Source organism: Mustela nigripes, chromosome 1, assembly GCF_022355385.1.
Source record: "Mustela nigripes isolate SB6536 chromosome 1, MUSNIG.SB6536, whole genome shotgun sequence".
NCBI classification, from domain to species: Eukaryota; Metazoa; Chordata; class Mammalia; order Carnivora; family Mustelidae; genus Mustela; species Mustela nigripes.
Window position 1 is genome coordinate 52978771 of NC_081557.1, and position 27106 is coordinate 53005876.

At 43.2% G+C, this 27106-nt stretch overlaps 2 protein-coding genes across 3 annotated transcripts in view; one reads left to right on the forward strand and one right to left on the reverse strand.

The window, feature by feature from the left end:
• The first annotated feature begins 5123 nt into the window (after positions 1-5123).
• On the forward strand, positions 5124-25343 carry AQP11 (aquaporin 11). Of its 2 annotated transcripts, XM_059411580.1 has the most exons (3): positions 5124-6930; positions 15665-15781; positions 22030-25343. In XM_059411580.1, the coding sequence occupies exons 1-3, from the start codon at positions 6309-6311 to the stop codon at positions 22107-22109; spliced, it is 819 nt and encodes a 272-aa protein (XP_059267563.1). In that variant the 5' UTR covers positions 5124-6308; the 3' UTR covers positions 22110-25343. The 2 variants fall into 2 exon arrangements, with proteins under 2 accessions (XP_059267563.1, XP_059267573.1); XM_059411590.1 differs by lacking the exon at positions 15665-15781 and having other exon boundaries at positions 5127-6930.
• CLNS1A (chloride nucleotide-sensitive channel 1A) overlaps positions 7453-27106 on the reverse strand; it is a 48467-nt gene continuing 28813 nt past the window's right edge. Inside the window, exon 7 of the mRNA XM_059411561.1 lies at positions 7453-7542. The gene's annotated coding sequence lies outside the window, so the exon portion shown is untranslated. The remainder of the gene's footprint in view (positions 7543-27106) is intronic.

Genomic DNA, 27106 nt, shown 5'->3' on the forward strand with positions numbered 1-27106 from the left:
ATGCGGTCAGGATTGGATAGTGGTTGATCAGAGAGACCGGGATGGAGCCCCCGCCCGCCGATGACTTCGGAGCTGATGGTTAGGCCCTGGTCTGCAGATATCTCCTTGTGAATTCACTCCCAGCGGAGCAGGCTTTACAAGCCCTGTGGACAACTTTGATTACCTTAGATAAGGAAGGATGATAGAACAATGGCTGAAGAAATTGGTGGAGAGCCTTTGGGCCAATATGGAGGGATAGATGGATGTCAGTAATTAAGGTGTGCGCCAGATTGCCTGGCAGGGCAATCCTGTCCTAAATGTAGATCCACCCCTTATCTCCAATCTTTCCTCACCATGCCTGGAGGGCTGTGTTTCCTTTGTAGAGTAGGAAGGCTGGTGAGGGGTGTTAAGAAAGAGGATAGGAGACGCAGAGGTATTTAGGGCCCTTTGTCTGGCCACTGAGTCTGCCCTGTTGTTACCTAGGGAGACCAGATCCTTGGCCATTTGGTGGCCTCGACAGTGAACAACTGCTACCTCAGCGGGCAGACTAAGGGCCTCAAGCAACTTGGCGATGAAATGTCCATTAGCTATAGGGGTGCCCTTGGTCGTTAGGAACCCCCGTTCTTACCAAAGAGGAGTGTGAGTTATGAGGTAGGCATATTTTGAGTCAGTGTAAATGGTGACTCGTTGTCCCTTCGACAAGTGTAATGCCCTGGTGAGAGCTACGAGTTCAGCCTTCTGGGGAGTGGTTCTGATTGGGAGGGAAGCCATCTTTAATACTACATCCATGGTGACCACAGCGTAAGTAGCGTGTCTTTGGCCTCACTGCCACGAAGAGTATGCGGTCAGGATTGGATAGTGGTTGATCAGAGAGACCGGGATGGAGAGGAGTGAGGTCCTCTATAAGTTGTAGACAGGAATGAATGGGTTCCGGGGTGGGCGAGGGTATAGGCATTAAAGTTGCGGGGTTTAAGCGGGGGGAGGTAGAGAGAGAGATATGTGGGTTTTCTAGGATTAGCAGATGGAATAGCTGGAGACGAGAAGGAGTCAGATGGGCCAGGGGTCGGTGGCTAAGGAGGTCCGTGAGTCGGTGGGGAAAGTAGACCGTAATGGGCTGCCCTAAGATCAGTTTGTGGGTCTCCTTTGTAAGGGCCCTGAGGCAGGGCTGCCATCCCTGGGCGGTGACATCCAGTTGCTCGGACAGGCCTATGCGTAGGCCCCACCAGTTGTGTTAGGAGGCCAGTGGCTGAGCCGGAGCGCTCATCAGTGTAGAGATGGAATGGTTTAGAGAGATCAGGTAGGGCTAAGACTGGCCCAGTGGTAAGGCAGTCACTTAGTTTAGAGAATGAGTGGCGGATCGAAGTGGGATCAGTTAGGGGACCCTGGGGGGGTCTCTTTAGCCGCCTGGTAGAGGACAGGCCAGGATAGAGAAATTTGGAACCCAATGTCTGAAGAACCCAACCAATCCAAGAAAAGAGAGTATTTCATCCGCCGTTTGGGGAGGTTGGAGTTCTTGGAGGAGTCATATGCGGTCCCCGGTAAGAGACTTAGAAGTGGGAGTCAGAAGTACACCCAGATAGGTAACCGAAGAGGCACACAATTGGGCCTTAGAGGGGATGACTCGATATCCCCTGGCCCCCAGGAAGTTAAGTAGGGGTCATCTTGGGAGACCGAGAGGGAGGGGCTACAGAGGAGGAGGTCATCCACATATTGTAGTAGAGTACTGGCCTAAGGACGCCCTGCTGTAAGTCTGTAGTCAAGGCCTGGCCGAAAATGTGGGGGCCGTCCCTGAACCCCTGGGGTAGGACAGTCCAAGTTAGTTGTCCAGAAGCATGCATGTTGGGATCCTCCCAGGTAAAGACAAAAAGAAAATAGAAATCAGGGTGCAAGGGGACGGTGAAAAAGGCGTCCTTCAGGTCCAGTACTGTAAAGTGAGAGATGTTTGGGGGAACGCAAGACAATAGGGTGTAGGGGTTAGGAATGACTGGATGGAGGGGGAACCACAGCCTCATAGATAAGCCTAAGGTCTTGTACCAGTCGATAAGCCCCTGAGGGCTTACGTACTGGGAGGACAGGGGTGTTACAGGGGGAACTGATGGGGACCAGGAGTCCCTGACGCTTAAGCCGTTCTATGATAGGTTTCAGGCCCCGGGGGTGGGCTAAGGAAATAGGAAACTGAGCTCAAGAGGGAAACTTGGAGTTATCCTTAAGCTGTACTTTAACCGGGGTAAGGTGGGAAGCGATGATAGGCTCCGAGGTGTCCCACACCCGAGGATCTACAGTGGGTAGGACATCTGGAGCAGGGGTCGAGGGAGTGGAGAGGTATAGGATGAGACGAGTTGAGGCGGAGGGAGGGGAGGAAGGGGAGAGGCAGATAGTCGCCCTCAGTTTCTGGAGAATGTCCCTCCCCAATAGAGGGACTGGGCAGGAAGGAATCACTAGGAACGAGTGGGAGAAAGGGAACCCATCCAGGCTACAAATAAGGGGAAGGGTCACCCTAGGATTGGAGGAGGTCCCATCGGTCCCCATAACAGTAATCGGTGGTTTCTGTAAGTCCCGAATAGGAAGGCAGAACAGAGTAGGTAGCCCCCGTGTCCAGCAGAAAGGAGATGGACTTACCCCCTACCTGGAGCATGACCCTGGGCTTGGCCTGGGTGAGAGGGGTGGCCGAGTCTGGGCTTCATCAGTCGTCCTCCAATCCGAGCAGTTGAAAGGCTGGACTTACTGTCTCGGGGGGTCCCCCACGTTGAGGCGCCAAAGATACCCCGAGGTTAGGGCAGTCGGATTTCCAGTGGCCCATCAAATGGCATTAAGGGCAAGACCGAGTTGGCGGCTTTGGATTGGGACACTGGCGAGCCCAATGTCCCTCGGCCCCGCATTTGAAAAAGGCCCCCGGGGGGGTGGGTGCGATTGGTTGCCCCTCTCTGTTGGCTCCCGGAGCCGGCCGGCCATAGGGCTACTACCAAGGCTTGGGTCTGCAACTGAACCTTTTGCTGGAGTCTGGCTTGTAGTTTAAGCTCAGCCACCTCCTCACGGGAATTAAAGACCTTAAATGCCATTTTCACCAAGTCAGAAATGGGGGTCTGAGGGCCCTCCTCAGCCTTTTTAACTTTCTCCATATATCTGGCGCCGATTGAGAGATAAAATGAGTAGCCAGTACCGTGGCCCCTGCAGGAGAGGAGGGGTCCAAGCGAGTGTACTGGGTTAAAGCCTCGGCCAATCAGTTAAGAAACATGGCGGGGTTTTCGTCAGGGGCCTGGACAACCTCCCTAATCTTGTCGTAATTAATGGCCTTATTAGAGGCTGCCCACATGCCGGCTATGAGACATTGGACCACGCGGTCGCGGTGCCGGTGGCCATCTTGGCCATTCTGATAATCCCAACCTGGTTCTACAGCTGGGACCGCCTGGGCTCCAACTGGCATGGCAGCATCAGTGAGAAGGACCTGATCTGCGTGTTCCCGGGCAGCAGCCTGGATGCGTTCCCTTTCCTCTGTGGTGAGGAGATTTACCACATGTAAATCATGCCAGGTGAGGTCATAGGCTTGGGCCAGGTATTGGAATTCTTTGATACAGTTATCAGGATTGGCAGAAAAGGACCCCAAGTGCTTCTCTATTTGGGAGAGATCCTACAAAGAGAAGGGTGCGTGGACTCCAACAACCCATTCAGCCCCTGCAAACTCCCTCAGGGGACAGACCAGGTCTGGAGACTGATTTCTGGACCATGTTCGAGCGGAGATTGGGGGAGAGGGAGGAGGGTTAGAAGGCGGGGAAGGCTCTGGCTCAGAGCTTTTGGGGGGGGGGGGCTGGGAGCGCTGGTTGATGGATAGGCTGATAGGGGGGGGGGGGGGCAGTTGGGGGGCCCTTAAAGGGGGCCTGGAGAGGTTTTCAGGGGGGTCGGAGAGAGGGGAGAGGGAAGGGGAATCAAGGTTCTTGGGAGTGGACAGCGGAGGGGCCGAAAGGGGGGGTGCAGGCAAGGAATACTTGATAAGTTGGGCAACGGGACCAGAGTGAGGGTCTAGAGCGTGGAATCCAAAAGGCCTGGACGTAAAGTGCTTCGGACCATCTGCCTTGGCGCTTACAGAGATTGTCAAGGCCCAGGAGCACCTGATAGTCGAAGGTGCCCTCAGGAGGCCATTTCAATTGGTTGTCCATACTTGGGCCAAGCAACGGTACGGTTTTTTTTTTTTTTTTTCACTTCTAAACATAAAACTTTATTACATTTCTAGTTATGTCCTTTTGCATGATATATTTAGGACCAAGTAGTTAAGAGAAGTCCTACTTCAGGCTGATACTCTCAGGCTGATTTGGTTTCCACCCCCCACCGACAGAATGACTCTTGTCCCCCCTTCCCCATTTCAGCTTGAGCGCTTGATGTCATGAAGAAAGTGGCAGCTGGCTGGACAGATAAAGCCCAAGTCTAAAATCCCCCAACACAAACTGACGGCAAGTGTCCTTTCGCTCAGGATCCTCCCCAGGTTAGTAAGGAAAGAACACATCCATTTCCAGGGACACCACAGGCGGCTTTCATTTCCCTCAGACCAGGTGGAAGACGCAGAGCGTTTCCCCTACCCCCACCCTGGCCTGTCTTCCTCCTCGCTACTTCCTGGCCACAGGAAGTGGCCTCACATGAGACGTCGCCTCCGTAAGTCCTGGTCTAACCCCAAGGTTCGGTGATTAGCCAGGAAACAGCCCAAGGGAACTTTTGAGTCTAATATGGACTGGGAGGTTCCCATAGCTCCTTCCCCTATCAACCCAAAACGCGGAGGAAGGCGTCCCCTCCTCTGCGGGCTGAATTGCGGTTCAGGAGAATAGTTGCCTTGGAATGAGGACGTCTCCCAATTCCTCAGAACTACGGGGCCACCTGGTGGCGGAGGAGAGCTCGCCCAGACCCGGCTGCTGCTAGGGCCAGGGCGCCTCGGGAGGGGTCAGGAGCCAGGAAACACTCACCGCAGCGACTTTCAGAGCCGAGTGAAGGAAGTGCTGAGTCCCAGTCCGGAGGTGGAGGGGAGAGCCGCCGTGGGGAGGCAGAGGCTCGAACCCCTCCCGGTTTCGCACCGAATGTAAAGCTTTTCCAGCGAGATAAACACACCAGGCGAAGTAGGCACAAGGCAAGATTTATTAAAGGCACTCTCCGGCGCAGTTTCAGGGCTCAGGAGAAGGGGAGCCAGGAAAACTGCGACGGGGGGAGGAGGGCACCCTCCCCCGAGGTTCCGCAACTCTGGAAAAGCAGAGTGGGGGAAGTCCCGAGGCAGGGAGAAGGGGGCTTTTAAGGGGGTCTAGAGGGGAGTTCAGGGGTCTTTTGGCAAGTTTCCCTTATTTGGATAATTCGTCTGCTTGTTGGGGTCCCATTGGTCCACTGGAGCTGGAGCGGGGGTCTCAGATTTTGCTTGTCAGGGTTCCATTGGCCCACTGGGGCCGGAAGGGGTGGGGTGTGTGTTTCAGATTCCTGCTTGGGTCTTTGTTTTCCTGTGGGAGCTCAGGTTTTGTGGCGGGAACTTTCGCCATCTTAAGTAGCCCTTTCTTTCTGCCAGCCCAACATGAGGCAGGTGAAGAAAACTCAGCACAAGGAGACTCAGTTGCATGCCCTTGTTCACACAAGTCAAACCCCGGTTCGTTCAACTCCAAAGTCTACCCACGGCTTCGTTTGACTCCAAAGTCTACTCCCTTTCACCACCCCTGGCCTCTGCGTCCCACCTCCGTCACCTCCCATCTTCTCAGTCGCCCCATTAATAAAAACGAGGCGGTTGGACGAGATTCTCTCTAGGAGTGTTTCCAGCCGGACAGTTTTACCATTTTAGGGGCAGGGAAGAAAAACCTTCAAGGTCTTCCCTTCAAAGCAAGTGTCAACTTCGCAGTGAACGCGAACCTTCCCGTTAGGTGCCGGGGCTGGCGTCCTCGGAGCTCTGGTCGAGCCGCTCGCAAGGGCTCACGGGTCCCCGCGCGCATGCGCAATGGCCTCGGCGCGCAGCGTCCCTCCGCGCCCTCTCAGACCTACGCCGGCTTCCAGTCCCTCAGGGAGGTGGCGGGGGCGTGTGCGTGTGGGACTGACGGTTGGCCCTTTAGCCGGTGCCCTAGCAGAGCTTCCTTTGCCGCCCTTCCCCTCCTCTCTTCCCCGGCTCCCAACACCCTAGCTTCGAGCCGGGGAGGGGAGGAGGGCGGGGAGGCGTCCTCCAGCGTGACGCCCAGGGGCTTCCAGCTCGCCCTGAGTCGGTCCGCCCCCGGGACGTGAGGAGGGGGCGGGGCTGCAGACTTAGGACTTGGGACTCCTGCCCCGACGCTGCTTCTGCTTGAGCCAAGCAGGCAGCCTAGTCTGGTCAGGAGCGAGACATGACGGCGCTGCGGGGCCTCTGGCCGGAGGTGCAGGACACCTGCACCTCACTGGGGCTGATGCTGTTGCTCGTGCTGTTCATGGGGCTGGCCCGCGTGGTCACCCGGCTGCAGCTGCACAGGTTCATGATGGCCCACACCTTCGTCTTGGAGTTTCTGGCCACCTTCCAGCTCTGCTTCTGCACCCATGAGCTGCAACTGCTGAGCGAGCAGGAACCCGCGCACCCCACCTGGCCGCTGACGCTAATCTACTTCTTCTCTTTGGTGCATGGCCTGACTCTGGTGGGCACCTCCAGCAACCCGTGCGGCGTGTTGATGCAGATGTTGCTGGGGGGAATGTCCCCTGAGACGGGTGCGATTAGGCTGTTGGCTCAGCTGATTGGTGCCCTGTGCAGCAGGTACTGCATAAGCGCCTTGTGGAGCCTGGGGCTGACCAAGTATCACCTCAACGAGAGGACCTTCGTTTGCAGGAATCCTATTCAAGTCGACTTACCCAAAGCGGTCATCACAGAGGCCATCTGCTCCTTTATCTTCCACAGCGCTTTGCTGCACTTCCAGGAGATCAGAACCAAGCTTCGTATCCACCTGCTGGCAGCACTCATCACCTTTTTGGTCTACGCAGGTTTGTTATTCCCACAAAACACTTGGCACCTCCGGAGCCTCTACGACCTGAGGCACGAAGTTCTTTACAAAGATACATTTGAAACCCCTACACCTCTGCGATGCCAATATTGGTATCCCTGTTATTCTATACATTTGCAGCCCGTTCTTTACCAGTAGTGCAGACATATAGATCCTCCATTCAGTGCTTTTTTTGAACCCCAGCAACAGGAGCCATTTCTGTGCTGAAACTGAGATCTTGTGAAATACTGCCAAGGGTTCAAATATCCTACAAAGGGATTGTTTTAATGGTAGAAAGGAAAGATAACTTATTGCTACCTCTTTCCTCATGACAACCTGACACTCAGACTGAAAAATGATCATGGGTACCTTTCAATTTAAAGGCACCTTAAAAAGGTGCCTTTCAATTTAAAGTACAGGCAACATGATTGGTTAATAATAAGAGTGAGGAGTAGCAATTTTGTAGTTCTGTTTCTTAGTTCTTTTTCTACAAAATTAAAACTTGATTGAAATGAAAGATTTTTTTAAAAAGTAACTCGAGAAATCTGATGATTTCTTGCAAACCATTGGTTTACTTTGACAGATCTCAGATGCAGTGGATACCCTGGATATCCTAAAGGGGACAAGGAAAAAAAAAACCGAAAGTTTAATGATGAAATGTGTCATTTTAAATGATTGCAATGAAGTAGCTTCATTGGGACTATATAAAATGTTTTAGAAGCAGGAATCTAATAAAAGGAAATTAATAGTAAAGGTCTATCTTCTGCCCACTGAAAGTGAAACTATAAGTAGAAGCAAACCTCAAAAGAAAGGCTTCTAAAGGGGCACCTGGGTGGCTCAGTGGGTTAAAGCCTCTGCCTGCAACTCAGGTCATGATCTCAGGGTCTTGGGATCGAGGCCCGAGTTGGGCTTTCTGCTCATCGGGGAGCCTGCTTCCCCCTCTTTCTCTCTGCCTACCTCTCTGCCTACTTGTGATCTCTGTCTGTCATATATACAACTAAATCTTAAAAAAAAAAAAAAAAGAAAGAAAGAAAGAAAAGAAAGGCTTCTAAATATTTGCTTGACTTTCCAGGATAAAAATGAAAGACTTTCCAACCCATCTTCCATCCGATAGATATATTGCTATTCTTTGTGTGTAGACACAGATGGAAAAAAGGGTAGAAGAGAGAGGGAAAGATTTCTGTATATTTCAGGGGTTGATGAATAGTCGCTTATTTATTAAAGTTTTAGGTTTGGGCTAAAGTAGAAACATGCCCTCTATATGAATATAATCATCCCTCACAAAAAGTAATATACTTATAAAATTAATGTTTTATAGTTTTCCAGGTCATCTCAGTATGAAACCAGAGCTGAGAAACCACTGCTCTTGTCCAGACTTGTGCTGGCCAATTCGGAAGACACTAGATACATGTGATTTTTCAGATTAAAATTAACTAAAATTAAATACTTGGTTCTTCAGTTGCAATAGCTTTATTTCAAGTAGTCAGTAGCCACACATGGCTAGTACGTGCAATATCAGTGCCAGAGACTGTTTGCTGGGGCAGAACATAATAGAAAATTGTGGATTACTACTGTTACAGAAATTAATAATCTATTATGATCTTCCTTTTCTGTCAGTGTAAGGGAGATAAGAGTATTCATTGAGCAATATACTAATAAGCACATAGGAAATTTATATGAGTTATCTTAGTCAATCCTTAGAAAAACTCACTAATGAATACATTTTAAGTAAAGTGAGGCTCACAAAAGTGAAATGACTTGTCCAAGCTCACACAGCCAGAATGTGCTAGAATCATGGTTCAAACTGACACTAAAGCTTATTCACATTACATTATCAGCATTTCTATACTGCACTCAAAAGTAACAAAAATATGTACATACAATTGAACATTATTCAGCCATGAAAGGGAATTAAGTTCAGATAAATACTACAACATGGATGAACCTTGACAGACACAAAGGAACAAATGTTGCAGGACTTCACTTATATAAAAACCAACATATGGGGTGCGTGGGTGGCTCAGCCATTTAGCATCTGCCTTTGGCTCAGGTCATGATCCCAGAGTCCAGGGATCCAGCTCCCAGCTCAGCGGGAAGCCTGCTTCTCCCTCTCACACTCACCTTGCTTGTGTTCCCTCTCTCACTATCTTTCTGTTAAATAAATAAATAAAATCTTTATTTAAAAAAACCCCACAGCATAGGCAAATTCATAGAAAGTATAATAGAGGTTACCAGGGACTAGGGGGCAGAGAGGAGTGGGACTTACTCTTTAATGGATACAGAGTCTTTAATGGATACAGAGTATAGAGTTTCTATTTGGGGTGATGGTAAAGTTTTAGAAATTGTGGTGATAGTTGAACATTGTGAATATAATTAATGACACTGAATATATTCTTAAAAATGGTTAAAATGACATGTTTTATGTCATATACCTTACCATAATTTTAAAAATTTTAAGTTGCAGGGCGCCTGGGTGGCTCAGTGGCTTCAAACTCTGCCTTCGGCTCAGGTCATGATCTCAGACATCGGGCTCTCTGCTCAGCAGGGAGCCTGCTTACGCCCTCTCTGCCTACTTGTGATCTCTGTCAAATAAGTAAATAAAATCTTAAAAACTTTAAGTTGCTAAAGGATTCTTTTGCTGAATAAGTCTGGCAAACACTGCATTAAACAGATTTTTTTTTGAGATGTTATTTACTTATTTGACAGAGAGATCACAAGCAGGCAGAGAGGCAGGCAGAGAGAGAGTGGGGAAGCAGGCTCCCCACTGAGCAGAGAGCCCGATGCAGGGCTCGATCCCAGGACCCTGAGATCATGACCTGAGCCGAAGGCAGAGTCTGAAGCCACTGAGCCACCCAGGCGCCCCTAAACAGATTTTCTATTGTTAAGGCTTTAACAGAGGCTTTTTCTATGCTGTTATATATTGTGAAACCCCAAAAGGAGGATGTGGAACAATTTTTCAAACTTATGGAATCCTTTTGTCTAGGACTATGTAGCAGAAGAAAACACACTTTGGGTAATGCTACACTAAGCCGTAACTCCAAGTTATCTTCTGTGGATACATCATAACTTTAGATCAGAATTGTTCCAGACAGAATGAACTGTCTTGGGACTGGTCAAGTTTCTGTCATATCAGAGATAGGTAAGGCTTTTTGTAGGAAGGATTTAAGAATGGACAAGGGAGGAAAGACAGGAGAAGGGTCAGCTACTTCAAGTCTCATTATAAATTACTTTGATATGTCTTTTTAACTTCCTTTTTTTTTAAGATTTTATTTACTTATTTGACCGACAGAGATCACAAGTAGGCAGAGAGGCAGGCAGAGAGAGGGGGAAGCAGGCTTCCCGCTGAGCAGACAGCACGATGCGGGGCTTGATCCCAGGACCCCGAGATCATGACCTGAGCTGAAGGCAGAGGCTTAACCCACTGAGCCACCCAGGTGCCCTTCTTTTTAACTTCTAAGGTACTGTTGGCGGTGGTTTGACATGGTTGTGTCCTAGGATGTGATTTATTAACATGTTAGAACTATAAAACTATTAGTGCAGATTTTAAGTAAATCTCCTTAATTTTTATTTTGGAGAATTTGGTTCAATGAACAAGGTAAAAGAAAATGGCATTCATTTTTTAAAGATTAATTAATTTATTTTAGAGAAAGAGTTGGGAGGGGCAGAGGGAGAGAAAGAAAAACTTTAGCAAATTCTGCACTGAGCATGGAGCCAATGAGGGGCTCGATCACAGAACCCTGGGTTCACAACCTGAACAGAAACCAAGAGTCAGATGATCAACCAACTGCACCATCCAGGGGCCCCTGCATTCATTTTTAATTAGAGTTGGCCCTTGAACAATGCAGGGATTAGGGGCACTAAGCCCTTGCACAGTCAAAAATCCATATATAACTTTTGATTCCCCCAAAATTTAACTACTAGCCTAGTGTTGACTGGAAGTCTTACGGTTAACAGTTGATTAACACATATTTTGTATGTTGTATATATTATATATTGTATTCTTCTAATAAAGTAAGTTAGGGGGAAAAATGTTAAGAAAATCATGAGAAAATACATCTACAGTACTATATGGTATTTGTCAAAAAAATCTGCATATAAGTGTGCCCATGCGTCTCAAACCCATGTTGTTAAAGGGTCAATGGTAAGCACTGAAAAAAATCCGTTATTTTATACATCTAAGTAAGTTGTCTTTATTACTGTACCTGTTCATTACCGTTATAGAATTTTTAATTATACATTGTTTTCTGATGTCTTCTTCCAATAGACAGTAAGCTTTATGAATATAGAAACTAAAATTATTTTATTCATTATAACATATAACCAGGTCTTAGCATTGTGTCACCTGTTACAAATCAAATACTATTCACTTTAAAAAATCCATGTAGAAAAAAATAATATATATCTGGATGTTTTATATTTCATGTCTAAGGGCTTTCAAAATAAGCCTAATAAATTGTCTGAAGAAATTGTAGTATTTTTACTTCATTTCATTATTCCATTCAGGAATTTTTGGTATCCTTGTGAATCATGAAGAATATAGGTAAGAATTTTTTGTCAAAGAAGGGAACTAAGTCCTTTAAATGTTTGCTTTTAATACAAGAACTATATGAAATACTCATTTACAAATGAAAAATCGCTTCAAAGGTCCAGAACATTTATTTATTAATGTAGTGGCTAAGAGCACAGGTTTGGTGTTGTGCTGTACCCTTAGAAGAGCTACTTAATTTAGGCCTCATTTCCTCATCTTTAAAATGGAGAATAATAACTATCTACTTCTTAAGACTATTATGACGAATAGAATAACGTATTTCAAGTTCTTATCCTAGTACCTGGCACAAATATTCTAGTCAGTGGAGAGGGCTAGCCTCCACTCTAAATTAGTTAATTAACATTCTGGCTTATAAATGAGTCTTATGGTTTTAACTAGTGTCATTCTGTCCCAGTGAATTTGATTCCCTTAAGGAGTCTTGAGTAACATCAGCATCTAGAATTGCCAGATTTGAAACCTGGACTTTGACACAGTCTTTAACTGTGGTAATTCACCAAGTTCCTGCTATCCTGTAAGACTCTTGACAATCAGCCAGCTCGGTCTTCCCATTGATATCTCCTCTAGGACATATATTATTATGTCTTCTCCCCTTCAGATGTCAATAAACAATATTTTTCAAAGGTAGTTTGTCAGTCCTGCCTGTACCTGACTGATGATTCTTTTTAAATAATTCATTTTAAATTACACAATTAATGAACATATTTTGTTAAAAATTAAAACAGTAACAATGAGACCAACTGTGCCTTTTGACTGCCATCCTCTATGCCTGTCCTCTCTCCTTCTCTGCCTAATCTTCCCACCAAGGTAGTCCTCTGCACATGCGTGTGTGTTGATGTGTTTGTGTGTGTCCTTCCAAACTCTTTATGTGATTTATTATATAGATAAGACCCTATAGAAACTATTATTTAGGTATGTTCACGTTAACATAAAAGGTATTATACCTTACTTTTGCAGTTTGCTTTTCTTGATGGTAGTATGTTCAGTGGTATCTTGGAGACCTATCAATGTTAATCAGTAAAGAGATTTCTCTCATTATTTCAAAACACTGCATGTTATTCCAAATTAATAAGCTTGTTTATTTAGCTATCTTCTTATGGACAGTCAGGTTTTTCCCAGTTCTTTGCTACTATAAACAACTTTGATATGTCTACTTGTATTCAAGTATCAATAGTTCTGTACAACAGGGAGTTCTTTTTTTTTTTTAAGATTTTATTTATTTATTTGACAGAGAGAGATCACAAGTAGAGAGGCAGGCAAAGAGAGAGAGAGAGGGAAGCAGGCTTTCTGCTGAGCAGAGAGCCCGATGCGGGACTCCATCCCAGGACCCTGAGATCATGACCTGAGCCGAAGGAGAGAGAGAGAGGGAAGCAGGCTTTCTGTGGAGCAGAGAGCCCGATGCGGGACTCGATCCCAGGACCCTGAGATCATGACCTGAGCCGAAGGCAGCGGCTTAACCCACTGAGCCACCCAGGCGCCCCAGGGAGTTCTTTTTTTAAGATTTTATTTATTTATTTGACACAGAGAGAGATCACAAGTAGGCAGAGGAAAGCAGAGAGGGGGAGGGGAAGCAGGCTCCCCGCTGAGCAGACAGCCAGATGCGGGGCTTGATCTCAGGACCCTGAGATCATGACCTGAGCCAAAGGCAGAGGCTTAATACACTGAGCCACCCAAATGCCCCAACAGTGGTTTTCAATAAGAACCCCACCGCCACCCTGTTGCAGGGAACATTCAGGAATGTGTGGAGACATTTTTGGTGTTAGAGAGTTGGGGAAGATGGATGTGCTGGAATCTAGTGGGTATGGACCAAGGAAGCTACTAAATATCCCACAATGCACAGGGCAGCCCCCAACAAAGAGCTATCTATATAATCTAAAATGTCAAAGCCAAAGCCACATGTTTGGGGCTTTTTTTTTTTTTTTTTTTTAAGATTTATTTATTTGAGAGAGAGAGAGAGAGAGCATGCACATGAACAGGAGGGGTAGAGAGAGAGGGAGACAGAATCCCAAGTGGGCTCCACACTGAGTGCGGAGCCTGACATGGGGCTTGATCTCAAGACCCTGAGATCAAGATCTGAGCCAAAACCGAGTCTGATGCTTAACCGACTATGCCACTCAGGAACCCCTTGGACTACTGTTGACACAGAACCCACTCCTGATATAAACTTCTGTATCAGCTATTTTTTTCCCAAAGATTTTATCTATTTATTTGAGCAAAAGAGAAAGCATGAGCAGGAAGAGGGGTAGAGAGAGTAGTAGACTCCCTGTTGAGCTGGAAGCCCAACACAGGGCCTGATCCCAGGACCTTGGCTGGGATCATGACCTGAGCTGAAGGCAGACACTTAACCAAATGAGCCACCCACATGCCCTGTATATCAGCTATAGCTTAAAATCATAGTTTTTCGTGATTCTGTGAGTCAGATTGGAAATTCCCCTGAGACCATTTAGCTGGACAGTTGGTGGGGCTGGAAAAGCTTCACTTATGTGTCCAGCAGTCAGTGGCAACTGTCAGTTCTCCTCTGTGTGGCCTCTTATCTTCCATCAGCCTAGACCAGCTTACTTACATGGTCAGGGCACTGCTCCAAGAGAGCAAAAAGTGGAAGCTGATGGGTTTTTTGAGACCTGAACCTAGAATTCACTGTCATTTGTCATGTTCAGACGAGATCGGGCGCGTTCAGGGTGGTATGGCCATAGACCATTTGTCATGTTCAGAATGGACATAGCATCACTTCCGCTGCATTCTCTTTGTCGATGCAAGTTGCAAAGCCAGTCCATATTCAAGAGGCTAAGGTTGGGGGAGCAGCTTCCACAACATCACACTCAGCAGATTTGGTGATGTGAGGACTAGAAGATAGGGCAAGTGAAGTAGTTTGAATTTTAGGATGGTCTAAGACTGATGGATAGTGTTCTTAGACCTAATGGAAATAGCAAAGGCCTAATGGGAACACCAAAATAAACTAATTATGAGAGCAGTGGGTCAGTCTATTTTTACTTATGCATATCTCAAAAAAGCACAGGTCACTTGTATTATCATAACATATATTACACTGTAATGTAAAGACCTGTATAAGTCCTTATCTTTTGCCCATGATGTCTACTATATAGGAACTCAACAATTTTTTTATTGAACTGAAATGACTACCTACAAACCAAAAATTCTGTTGGTCCTTGGCAGTTGCAGGTTTAACATTCCAGGATTGACTATTCAAGACTGATTCTGAACATGGTATCTTTTATAATTGCTGAGACATGAGTATGAATCATACTGTGAGGCCTGTGTTCTAGAAAAAACTCTTAGCCATGGAGTGAACTTAGTTCACTGCTCAACACCTTCATTTTGACACAGCTTCAATATTTGCAGCCTATCAAGTATAATATCTCATTAGTGAAATCTTATGAAAGGGTTGCTAAATTTCCAATTTTACTGCATTTTATGAAGACAGCATGCTATATAGTGGCATATGTCAAGGTAAAGGTTGTGAAGATATCAGGATATATCTCTGTGGCTGAATCAGAGGCCAATGGGTATGCCCAAGCTTCTACACAGAAGAAGTAAGAGAAATGTTACTCTCTCAGTAATATTCTTAGGGTATGTTCTGAAAAGCTGAGCCATAGATCTCGTCCATTTGAAGAAGTCTAGCCTCCTTGGCTTTTCCTTACTTGCTTGTGTGGCCAGAACTAAACTGATAGGCTCCACGTCAGAGAGAGAACCTGGGTGCAGAGCTGGATCATGAATCCTGAAAAGTAATCAATAGAATTTTTGCTTACCTTTCACAACTATACACGATCACTGTTTTTATTTAAAAAATTTTGGGGGTGCCTGGGTGGCTCAGTGGGTTAAGGTATTGTATCCATTTTAAATGTATTTTCATTATTTATTACTTTTTCACTTACATTGATGAATGTTAAAAGATTGGCAGCCAAATCTCCTATTTCATAAACTTGAAGGACCAATAATAGAACAGATTAACTTTCAATATGCATTCTATAATATATAGGAAAAGCACTGGATTAAAACTCAATGTCCTAGCACATCATAATGTATAATCTATTTTTATGTTCTATAATATGTCAGGTGATTCTGCAAAGGAAGATTATAGCATAAGAACACTTAAACACCTAAAATAAAGTAGTTATAAGAAAATGCAAAATACATGGTTTGGTATCACTCTGCTTAAAATGTATTACAGGAGGAAGTCTAACAGGAGCTGTATTTAATCCAGCTTTGGCACTTTCACTGCATTTCAAGTGTTTTGACGAAGCATTCCTTCGGTTTTTTATAGTATATTGGCTCGCTCCTTCTTTAGGTAAGCATATTTTTACTAATATGATTACAAAATTAGGGTATTTTAAAATGATACGCAATGGGCGCCTGGGTGGCTCAGTGGGTTAAGCCGCTGTCTTCGGCTCAGGTCATGATCTCAGAGTCCTGGGATCGAGTCCCGCATCGGGCTCTCTGCTCAGCAGGGAGCCTGCTTCTCTCTCTCTGGCTGCCTCTCTGTCTACTTGTGATTTCTCTCTGTCAAATAAATAAATCTTTAAAATAAAATAAAATAAAATAAAATAAAATGATACGCAATGTCACTTTAACATGTCAATTTCCAAAACCAGAATAGGGACAAAAAAGAAAATGAAAAAGATGGTTAACATACCTGAAATAATACTTTATTTGTACAGTATCCTTTAAAACTTTTTCTTCAAAGAAATAAAGTTATCTAGTTAAGGGTAGTCATTTTCAGGTATGATACCACTTTAAGAAACTCTGACATATAGACCAAAAAACTGATGAGTGATTCCTTCCATTAAAAAAAAAAAAAAAAACATTTCTTACTAAAGGGAATTTCTTTTTTCAAATTTGTGAGTTCCAGATAAAATAATGTTTAGCTCATTTGACTCATTTTGCAAAAGAGCATCTCATGAAACAATGGATAACTGTAATAAGTATAGTTTTAAAATTATCCACAATTGCATTCCTGTTATTTCTATCTGGATCAGATATATGAAACTTCTCTTACTTTAATATGCATTTATTTTTTTAAGTTATCAGCATTTCTTGATTTTCTTTAGTCACCTCTTAGAAGCCTGATTATAAATCGTAACTATAAATGACTGTGAGGATGCCCGGCCTTTATTAGTTCATTTTTATCCACTTTTAGCATTTTGTTTCTTGTTGCTCATTTCTGTTTAAATTCTGTTAATTTGGGGGCACCTGGGTGGCTCAGTGGGTTGAAGCCTCTGCAGTCGGCTCAGGTCATGTTCCCAGGGTTCTGGGATAGAGCCCTACGTCGGGCTCTCTGTTTAGCAAGGAGCCTGCTTCCTCCTCTCTTTCTCTCTGCCTGCCTCTCTGCCTACTTGTGATCTCTATCTGTCAAATAAATAATAAAAAATCTTAAAAAAAATAAATTCTGTTAATTTAAATACATTTTTAAAAATTAGGGTACATATAGAAGGGAACATTGGCACAATATGTTCGAAAACCCAGCACACTTAACTCCTCACATTCACCTTCCATGCCTTTATTTCACACTTAAGACCTATTTTGCTCCATAATAAAATTAGTGGACCTAAACATGAAAAATATCAGAAAAAGTTTGTATTTTAAAATGCTAACAATGGCAGCTATTTTTCAGTTCTAAAGATTGCTAGTGTTGGGACGCCTGGGTGGCTCAGTTGGTTAAGCAGCTGCCTTAGGCTCAGGTCATGATCCCGGCGTCCTGGGATCGAGTCCCACATCGGGCTCCTTGCTCGGTGGGGAGCCTGCTTCTCCCTCTGCCTGCCATTCTGTCTGCCTGTGCTCGCTCTCTCTCTCTGACAAATAAATAAAATCTTTAATAAAAAAAAAAAAGATTGCTAGTGTTTTCTAATAACTTTTTAAAATTTTCTCTTGATTTTTAAAAAATATTACTTATTTGTCAGAGAGAGTGAGAGGGAGCACACAAGCAGGGGGGAGCAGTAGGCAGAGGGAGAAGCAGGCTCCCGCTGAGCAAGGAGCCCAATGTGGGTCAGAGGAGTGAGTAACTCTTGATCTCGGGGTTCATGAGTTTGAGCCCCATGTTGGGTATAGAGATTTACAAAAAAAAAAAAAAAAAACCTTTAAAAAAAGAATTATATCATCCATTACTTAAAATAACACTAAAATGGAGGTAGACCTTTCCAAAAGAATTTTTATTTATTGTTTGTTTTAGAGAGAGAGCACGTGAGCAAGTGGGGTAAGGGGGCAGAGGGAGAGAGAATTCTAAGCAGGCTCCATTCCCAGTGGAGAGCCTGATACAGGGCTTAATCTCATGACCCCAAGATCACGACTTTAGCTGAAATCAAGAGTCTGATGCTTAACTGACTGAGCCACCCAGGAGAGCTTCCAAAAGAATTATTAAAAGGAAAAAAAATCAGACTGACACTTCCATTTTTTTAAATTAATCTCTATACCCAACATGGGGCTCAAACTCACAACCCTAAGATTAAGAGTCACATGCTGTATGGACCAAGCCCGCCAGGCACCCCCAGAAAACACAGCTTAAAGCAAAAAGTCATGCAGGTGCCTGGCTATCTCCATGGAACATGTGACTCTTGATTTCAGGGTTTTAAGTTCGAACCCCATGGTGGGTGTAGAGATTACTTTTACTTTTTTTTTTTAAGATTTTATTTATTTATTTGACAGATCACAAGAAGGCAGAAAAGCAGGCAGAGAGAGAGGGGGAAGCAGGCTCCCTGCTGAACAGAGAGCCCAGTGCAGGGCTTGATCCCAGGACCCTGAGATCACGTCCTGAGCCAAAGGCAGAGGTTTAATGCACTGAGCTACCCAGGTGCCCCCTACAGAGATTACTTTTTTTAAATCTTTAAAAATTGTTTTCTAGCCCAAATCATTTAATATATTCTTCCTGGAAGAACATACTGGAAAAAAGTCTCATGATAGAAAAAAGAGGAGAAATCACTTCTGCTCCTTTTAAAAGGGTACAGACCAGAGAGTAGTAGGATGGGGAAAGAGACTACATTCTGTTCATGTTAGTATAGTCCAGATAGGAAGGTAACATTACTTGTAGCTATTACTGAAACATTTTATGGAACCACTTACCCCCCAAAAATCCAGACACCCAAAGAAAAAAGTATGTATTTATTTTGTTTCTTCATATTCAAGGAATCTTTTATAAATAGCATTGGGATTAAACTTTTTAGCAATTATCTTTGGCCCTAATTGACTTGTTGAAAATATACAAAAATTCTTTGTTGGCCTAAGGATTTCCCAGCTTTTCCCAAATACACTTAACTAAGACTTCTTATAGCTCTTGGTTTAAAGAGGTTTGTTCCTACACTTGTTTAAGAGGTTTAGGAATGAAAAGCAATACAAGAATCCTTAAATAGATATAGATAAAAGATATACGTGAATAAATGGCACTTTTTAGAATATTGAATTCCAGTTTGACATTAGATTTTGTCATTCACTGAAGTTACGTTTCCATTGGCAAAACAAACAAACAAAAATGGCATCAAATGAAGCTAATGCCAAACTATAGGAAGGATGGGAAAAATAAGAAATTATAGTTTTAGGGGCACCTGGCTGGCTCAGTAGCGCATTTGAGTCTTGATTGATCTTGTGGTTGTGAGTTCAAGCCCCATGTTGGGTGTAGAGATTACTTAGAAATAAAATCTTAGGGAGCATCTGGGTGGCTCAGTCAGTTAAGTGTCCAACTCTTGATCTCAGCTCAGGTCTTGATCTTAGGGTCCTGAGATCAGGTCCTACATTTGTGCTCCACACTGGGCATGGAGCCTACTTAATAAAGAAAATAAAATCAGGGACGCCTGGGTGGCTCAGTTGGTTGGACGACTGCCTTCGGCTTGGGTCATGATCCCGGAGTCCCGGGATCGAGTCCCGCACCGGGCTCCCAGCTCCGTGGGGAGTCTGCTTCTCCCTCTGACCTTCTCCTCGCTCATGCTCTCTCTCTCTCAAATAAATAAATAAAATCTTTAAAAAAAATAAAAATAAAAATAAAAGAAAAGAAAATCATAAAGAAATTTTATTTTTACAAGAGTCATTCAAACAGCCAAATAAAAGAGCATCAAATAATCAAAACCCTGTTGAAGCTATATTAGGTGATGCCACTGAGTGAGACAGAGGAGTCATCCCAAGATATCTTCCCCTTCTTGACTAAGCAGGGAGCAAACTATTCTTAGAAGGCATACTCCTTGTTTTTCTTGTTTCTCTTCATAGCAGAGGTAATTATAATTTTTCTAATGGCTCTTGCCATCTCTCCAAAATTAATTTAAAATAGTAGAGGGCACCTGGGTGGCTCGGTGGGTTGAGCTGCTGCCTTCGGCTCGGGTCATGATCTCAGGGTCCTGGGATCGAGTCCCGCATCGGGCTCTCTGCTCCATGGGGAGCCTGCTTCCCTCTCTCTCTCTCTGCCTGCCTCTCCATCTACTTGTGATTTCTCTGTCAGATAAATACATAAAATCTTTTTTAAAAAATAGTAGAAATGTGACTATAATAATACGTATAGAATTAAGTCTGTAGGGGTGCTCAGGAAGTTAAGCACCTGCCTTTGACTCAGGTCATAATCCTGGGGTCCTGGGACTGAGCTCTGCATTGGGCTCCCTGCTCAGTGGGGAATCTGCTGCTCCCTCTCCCTCTGCTGTTCTCCCTGCTTGTGCTCTATCTCAAATAAATAAAAAATTTTTGAAAAACTAATTATCTAGTTTACATATTTCATATAATGAAAACTTTTGGAAAACATTTTCAATGTAATATCTTATGCTCTAGCTCTGACTTTATAAGGAACATGTCAAATTTTGTGGATCAGTTAACATATAGGTTGTTTCTTTCCTTTTTTTTTTTTTTCCTTTTAAAGCCTTTGGTTGCAAAACAGACTCATCTTTCAAAGGTGTGTTAAGCTATCCAAATCCTAGTCAAACGAGTAAAAAAATATCAAATCTGCATGTGACAAAAACTCATTCTTTTTTTTTTTTTTTTTTTTAAAGATTTTTATTTATTTATTTGACAGAGAGAGATCACAAGTAGGCAGAGAGGCAGGCAGAGAGAGAGAGAGGAGGAAGCAGGCTCCCTGCTGAGCAGAGAGCCCGATGCGGGACTCGATCCCAGGACCCTGAGATCATGACCTGAGCCGAAGGCAGCGGCTTAACCCACTGAGCCACCCAGGCGCCCCAAAAACTCATTCTTAATCTGAGTTTAAACTAATTTAGAGCTTTAAGCCTAAATATGTTAATATAAAAATATTAATTATTGCAGACATCCCTTTTTTAAAAAATATTTTATTTATTTATTTGACAGAGATCACAGGTAGTCAAAGAGGCAGGCAGAGACAGAGAGAGAAAGGAGGAAGCAGGCTCTCTGTCAAGCAGAGAGCCCGATGTGGGACTTGATCCCAGGACCCTGAGATCATGACCTGAGCCAAAGGCAAAGGTTAACCCACTGAGCCACCCAGCTGCCCCCAAACATCCCTTTCAAGACAGTGATTTGAGCCTTATGGCTGTCTCCCCCAGCCCTATTTCCCCACCAAAAAATTAACCAATAGCCACATGCTAGATTTATCTGGTGTGACCTCAAAAATGAATATTTACTAATATATGACACTTTACTTTTTACATATTTTCTTTTTTAAGAAAAAAAGATTTTATGTATTCATTTGAGAGAAAGAGTGAGGGAAAGAAAGAGTGGGGGAAGGGGCAGAGGGAGATGGGGAGAGAGGCTCTCAAGCAGACCCCATGCCAAGTATGGAGCCCAACATGGGGCTCGATCCCAGTCGGACGGTCAACTGACTGAGACAGGCAGGTGCCCCACATATTTTCTATTTAAGATATAAAAGTTCGGGGTGCCTGGGTGGCTCAGTGGGTAAAGCCGCTGCCCTCGGCTCAGGTCATGATCTCAGGGTCCTGGGATCGAGTCCCGCATCGGGCTCTCTGCTCAGCAGGGAGCCTGCTTCCTCCTCTCTCTCTCTGCCTGCCTTTCTGCCTACTTGTGATCTCTCTGTCAAATAAATAAATAAAATCTTAAAAAAAAAAAAGATATAAAAGTTCAGCATTGAAATTTTGTTTTCGACATTTTGCTTGGAATAGCTCTAAAAGCTATTAACACTGTGAGTGATGAGGAAAAAAAGAAAAGAAAGAAGTGTTTGAGCATTCCAAATGAAAACTCAAGAGTGCTTTCAGTTGCCTTATTCTCCCGGTATATACATCTCTGAGGCATGGAAGGACACAGTGTTGCTATTTTAGAGAAGAGCAAATGGACCTAAATCCAGGGCTTCTCACTCGGGAAATCAGTAATGGGGCCAGAACTAGACCTCCAGATCTATTTATCCTTTCAATTCACTGTTCAGGTCCTTCTCGTTATACCAGGTACATACTGTTTTTAAGGACTCATGGTTGAGGAAAAATGTGAGAATGTTATATTAAAAAATATCCATGTGTTTCATGTAGAATTGATGCAGCTAATTCTTTTAAACATAGATTTCCAAATCTCTAGGTATGTAATCTTAAATTATAGACACTGAATGATTATCAACATCCTTAGATTATTTTTATTTTACTCTATTTTGTCTTTCAGGTATATTGTTGATGATTTTGATGTTCAGCTTTTTTCTCCCATGGCTGTATAACAACCATACAATTAATAAAAAGGAATAACTATTCCAAAAGACTCAAACTAAGTTACAGGACAGTCAAGCTGGATGTGATAAAGATTTTATCACCTCATATTCAACATACTGGCTGCACTGGACTCATCAATGTTTAGTTTCCTCTGAGGAGGTGCCTTGTAGTCATCATCACTGGAACTTAAAAATCCCAATTACTGTGAAAAGAAGAAATCCTGTGTTTCTCAGTTAAGACTTGTTCTTTTGACTGTGTATTAAATGCTGCTAGAAAAAACATTAGGGGTACCTGGGTGCCTCAGTTGGTTGAGTGTCCAACTCTTGGTTTTGGCTCAAGTCATGATCTCAGGGTCACGAGATCAAGCCCTGCATTGGGCTACATGCTCTGCAATGAGTCTGCTTAGGATTCTCTCTCTCCCTCTCCCCTCCCCAGCTCTCTCTAAGTAAAAAATTAAATCTTTTTTTTTTTTTAGATTTTATTTACTTGACAGACAGAGATCACGAGTAGGCAGAGAGGCAGGCAGAGAGAGGGGGAAGCAGGCTCCCTGCTGAGCAGAGAGCCCGATGTGGGGCTCGATCCCAGGACTCTGGGATCATGACCTGAGCCGAAAGCAGAGGCTTAACCCACTAAGCCACCCAGGTGCCCCCAAAATAAATCTTTTTTTTAAAAAAGACTCATTATGTTAAATATACATCTCAAGTGATAATTACTAATTTTGACAAAAAAAGGAGCACAGGTTGAGAAGGGAAGGGAGGTGATAATAGGACCAGAGAAAGAGTGTGTATCAAATCTGACCTGAATGAACAGGATTATTAGCCAAAGTAGGACTAGTCATGCTTACAGACCTAGAGAGGGTAGATTTTAGCCATTATGTCACACAATGATACCATCAGCAGTGTCATCTATCAATAGGAAAGTTCCTTTTGGAAATAGATTATATATCCACTCATATTCGAGTGGTTTCTTAAATTTTAAATATACTCTAAAATATTTTTTCTAAATAGACAATCTCACTAGCTTTAGGCAAGTTGTTATCCCTTAACAAAATAAAACAAACTGCCCATACAAAGTCAAGAGGTAAGCTTTTCACATTCTCATTTGATCCTAACAGCTGCCTTATGTAGCAGGTAGGGCATGTATTTTTAATCTCCATTTTACAGATAAGGAAACTAAGTCCAGAGGGTTTTGCTGCCCTGAGGTCAAATAGAGCCAAATACCATCCTTAGACTTCTTTTACTTTTAAAGTAAAATTGAAGGTTTTTAAGCAACGTTAAAGATTTTATGTTAAAATTTATTTAGGAATTAACTAGTGTTTTGTTTTGTTTTGTTGGGCTTAAAGAGCCTCTAAGTTTTCTTTCATTAGATGCTTCCTTTTATCATATGGGGTCTACTTTTCATTAAAAATTCTAGCTATAAAGTTGTGTGTTTCTCTTCCAAGGAAATTCCATTATGAGAGTTAGAATTGAAAGTAAAAAAATAAGGGGTGAAATCAGATATGTTTGAGTAATGATCAAACAACTGATAAACTGTCAGGTAATTTAAGTGCTGTTTGGTGATCAGCTGGTCAAAGTCACTCCCTTTACACCTGCAGATTGGACTGAATGGTAGCAGATGACCCAGCAAGGCAACCAGGTTGAGGATCATGGACTTTGACTCATGAACTTACAAATACTAGTCTTTATTTTAAAAAGCACAGTTCATAAAATTGTGATGACTAAATACAGTTTATTTGGCCTGTACAATATTTTAAAATAAGTAAATAAAAAGCTAGTGTTGTATGTAGTCTTTTTCACACAAAAATCCAGTTCCGGATTCTCAAAAAAAAATCCCAAAGATCTGGCAATACTAGGCCTGAATCCTGTCATGGCAACATAAAATAAAGGTTGTTCCCTTTAAAATGATCCCACTGCCACTCCCTATGTCTTCCAAACATGGAGCTGTGTTTCAACTACTATTTCATGAGACTCCGTGGTTTAAGAAAAAAGAGTATTAATTTGTGAAAACACCCAGCCCTCTACACGTGTCAGAATTCGAGACTATAGATGACAGTGCTTCCCCTGCAGCCCTCTGAAATGGTAGCTCTTTTCTCCACACCACCTCTGATACCACTGGGCCGGGAGGTGGAACAGGTTCCTCTTTCTTCCCTCCATTAAAAACCTGTCATCAGACCATGCCCTCCACCACCTGGATACTTCTAACTGCAATTTTCTACCCTCTATTGCCCTCAGTTCCCCCAGGTCCTATAAGAACTTCGTTCCTGTTTCACTCTCAGCCTCTACGCCACCATTCCAGTTACAGTTCTTGAGGATTCCAATACCCACAAAGATGATTCTTCCAGTGTCTTGGCTTCCCAGTTCATTGGCCGAACCTGAAAGGCTTTTCAATATTTTTTCTTCTGTTCTGCCTCAGCTACAACTTTTGGTCATAACCTTAAGCTTGTTATTACCAGTAACTCAGACTCTTCTATCTCAAACCTCTAACCACTAATAATTTTAGTCACACTTTTGTGAAGATAAATTGCTGCACCATCCTCATATTTGCACTACACACTATAAAGGCTAGACTGCTATATTTTTGGGTAACCAATATTTGCTTTTCTTCATAATCCTGTCAACTACTTACTGCTGCTATTGATATGCCTGATGCAACCACCTCTTTCTCCTTTTCTAACCTATTGTAAGCCTAAAAACTAGATATTCAAGTATACTGGACCTGTCTGTAAAGTAGGAAAGAGACTTGCAGGGAAGGCCAAAAGGTTCTATGAGGAAAATGCATAAATCTCATCACATCTATTTTAATTGCTCAGCAGATTTTTAAATTTCAGATTTCTCAGATATATTCTAAGTGTCAGTTAACACCTATCTGCAGCTTCTTCTTTCTGTTAAGAATTATTGCTGTAGGGGTGCCTGGGTGGCTCAGTGGGTTAAAGCCTCTGCCTTCAGCTCAGGTCACAATCGCAGGGTCCTGGGATCAAGCCCCACATTGGGCTCTCTGCTCTGCGGGGAGCCTTCTTTCTCCTCTCTCTCTGCCTGCTTTGGTCTCTGTCAAATAATTAAATAAAATCTTTAAAAAAAAAAAAAGAATTATTGCTGTAGGGGTGCCTGGGTGGCTCAGTGGGTTAAAGCCTCTGCCTTTGGTTCAGGTCACGATCCCAGGCTCCTAGGATCAAGCCCCGAATTGGGCTCCCTGGCACCCCCTCTCCCTCTGCCTGCCCCTCTGCCCACTTGTGATGTCTGTCAAATAAATAAAATCTTAAAAAAAAAAGAATTATTGCTGTAATAATTATTGTGTAATAATTAACATTTTTGAGCCATTTTCTAGGCACTGTTCTAACTATATTCATGATTCATATAATCTTCAAAGTAGTCATTTAAATCTTAAGAATTAGCCTCCAGACACTTCTATTTACCCTTATCCCTGAGTTATATACTTCTATTTTTCCTTATCTCTTTTTTAAGATATTATTTTATTTTATTTATTTATTTTTTTAAGATTTTATTTATTTATTTGTCAGAGAGAGAGCAAGCGAGAGCGAGCACAGGCAGACAGAGTGGAAGGCAGAGTCAGAGGGAGAAGCAGGCTCCCTACGGAGCAAGGAGCCCGATATGGGACTCGATCCCAGGACGCTGGGATCATGACCTGAGCCAAAGGCAGCTGCTTAACCAACTGAGCCACCCAGGCGTCCCTAAGATTTTATTTTTAACTAATCTCTATACCCAACATGGGGCTCAAACTCACAACCCTTAGATCAAGAACTGCACACTCCACTGACTGAGTCAGCTAGGTGCCATATTCCCTTTATCTTCTTAAGATTATGTTAATAACAAAAATTCTGACTAGGTTCATTGCTCTCCCAAGTTTTTCTGACTTCTCATCTGAAATTACGAAGTTCTCCAAATTACATACTGGTTTTACTTATGTATATATAAGAGTGAGATGCTAGGGAAAATGTTTGTTTCAGCTCCTTTGTCAAAGAATGGCAATAATTCTATTAGAATCCTCATAAGGAATTTGCTTGGAATTATTTCATATTAGCCACAGAGGATGGGTACTGGATACAGAGTCATCCATTCTAGAATTTCTTTTCAAACAGGATTTCCACAAGAATTAGCTACATAGTAAGGATATTATCTGAAATTCTGCAGGTAAATAAAATTCTATCTAAAGTATTTAGTATCATGGTGCCTGGGCAGCTTAGGCAGTTGATGGTCCAGCTCATGATTTCAGTTTAGGTCATGATCTCATGAGTCATGAAATAAAGCCCCACCACCACCACCACAGGCTCCACTCTCAGTGGTGAGTCTGCTTGAGATTCTCTCTTCCTCTGCCCCTCTCCCTCCTCATCCTCTTGCACTCTTTCTCTCTCTAATAAATAAATCTTAAGGAGCACCTGGGTGGCTCTGTTGGGTAAGCTGAAACTCTTTACTGGGATCATGGGATTGAGCCGGATGAATGGCTCCATGCTCAGCTTGGAGTCTGCTAGAGATACTCTTTCCCCACTCTACTCTGCCCCACCCACACGCCAATGATCTCACGCTTTCTCTCTGGAAATAAATAAATAATAACTTTAAAAATCTAGTATCTCTCTGAACAATGAGTAATCACACTTGTTTTCCTCTAAAAGTAAAAGGCTAGATACCATGACCATCTATCTATGCATCATCTCTCATCTTTACCAGTACTGACAAAGATCCTAACAAGATTTCAAAATACACCAATGTACATAGATTTAAACAAGCTTATTTGAAAAGTATTAATATCTGACAAATTGATCTAAGGGAGGAGAAAACTCACTGAGATCATTTTAATGAATATATTTTTTATTTTATTTTTAAGATTTTATATAATCTTTTTATGTAAAAATTTTATGCTCTACCAACTAAGCCAGCCAGATGCTCCTATGAACACTTTTTTTTTTTTTTTTTAAAGATTTTACTTATTTATTTGAGAGAGAGAGAGTGAGAGAGAACATGAGCAAGGAGAAGGTCAGAGAGAGAAGCAGACTCCCCGTGGAACTGGGAGCCCTATGC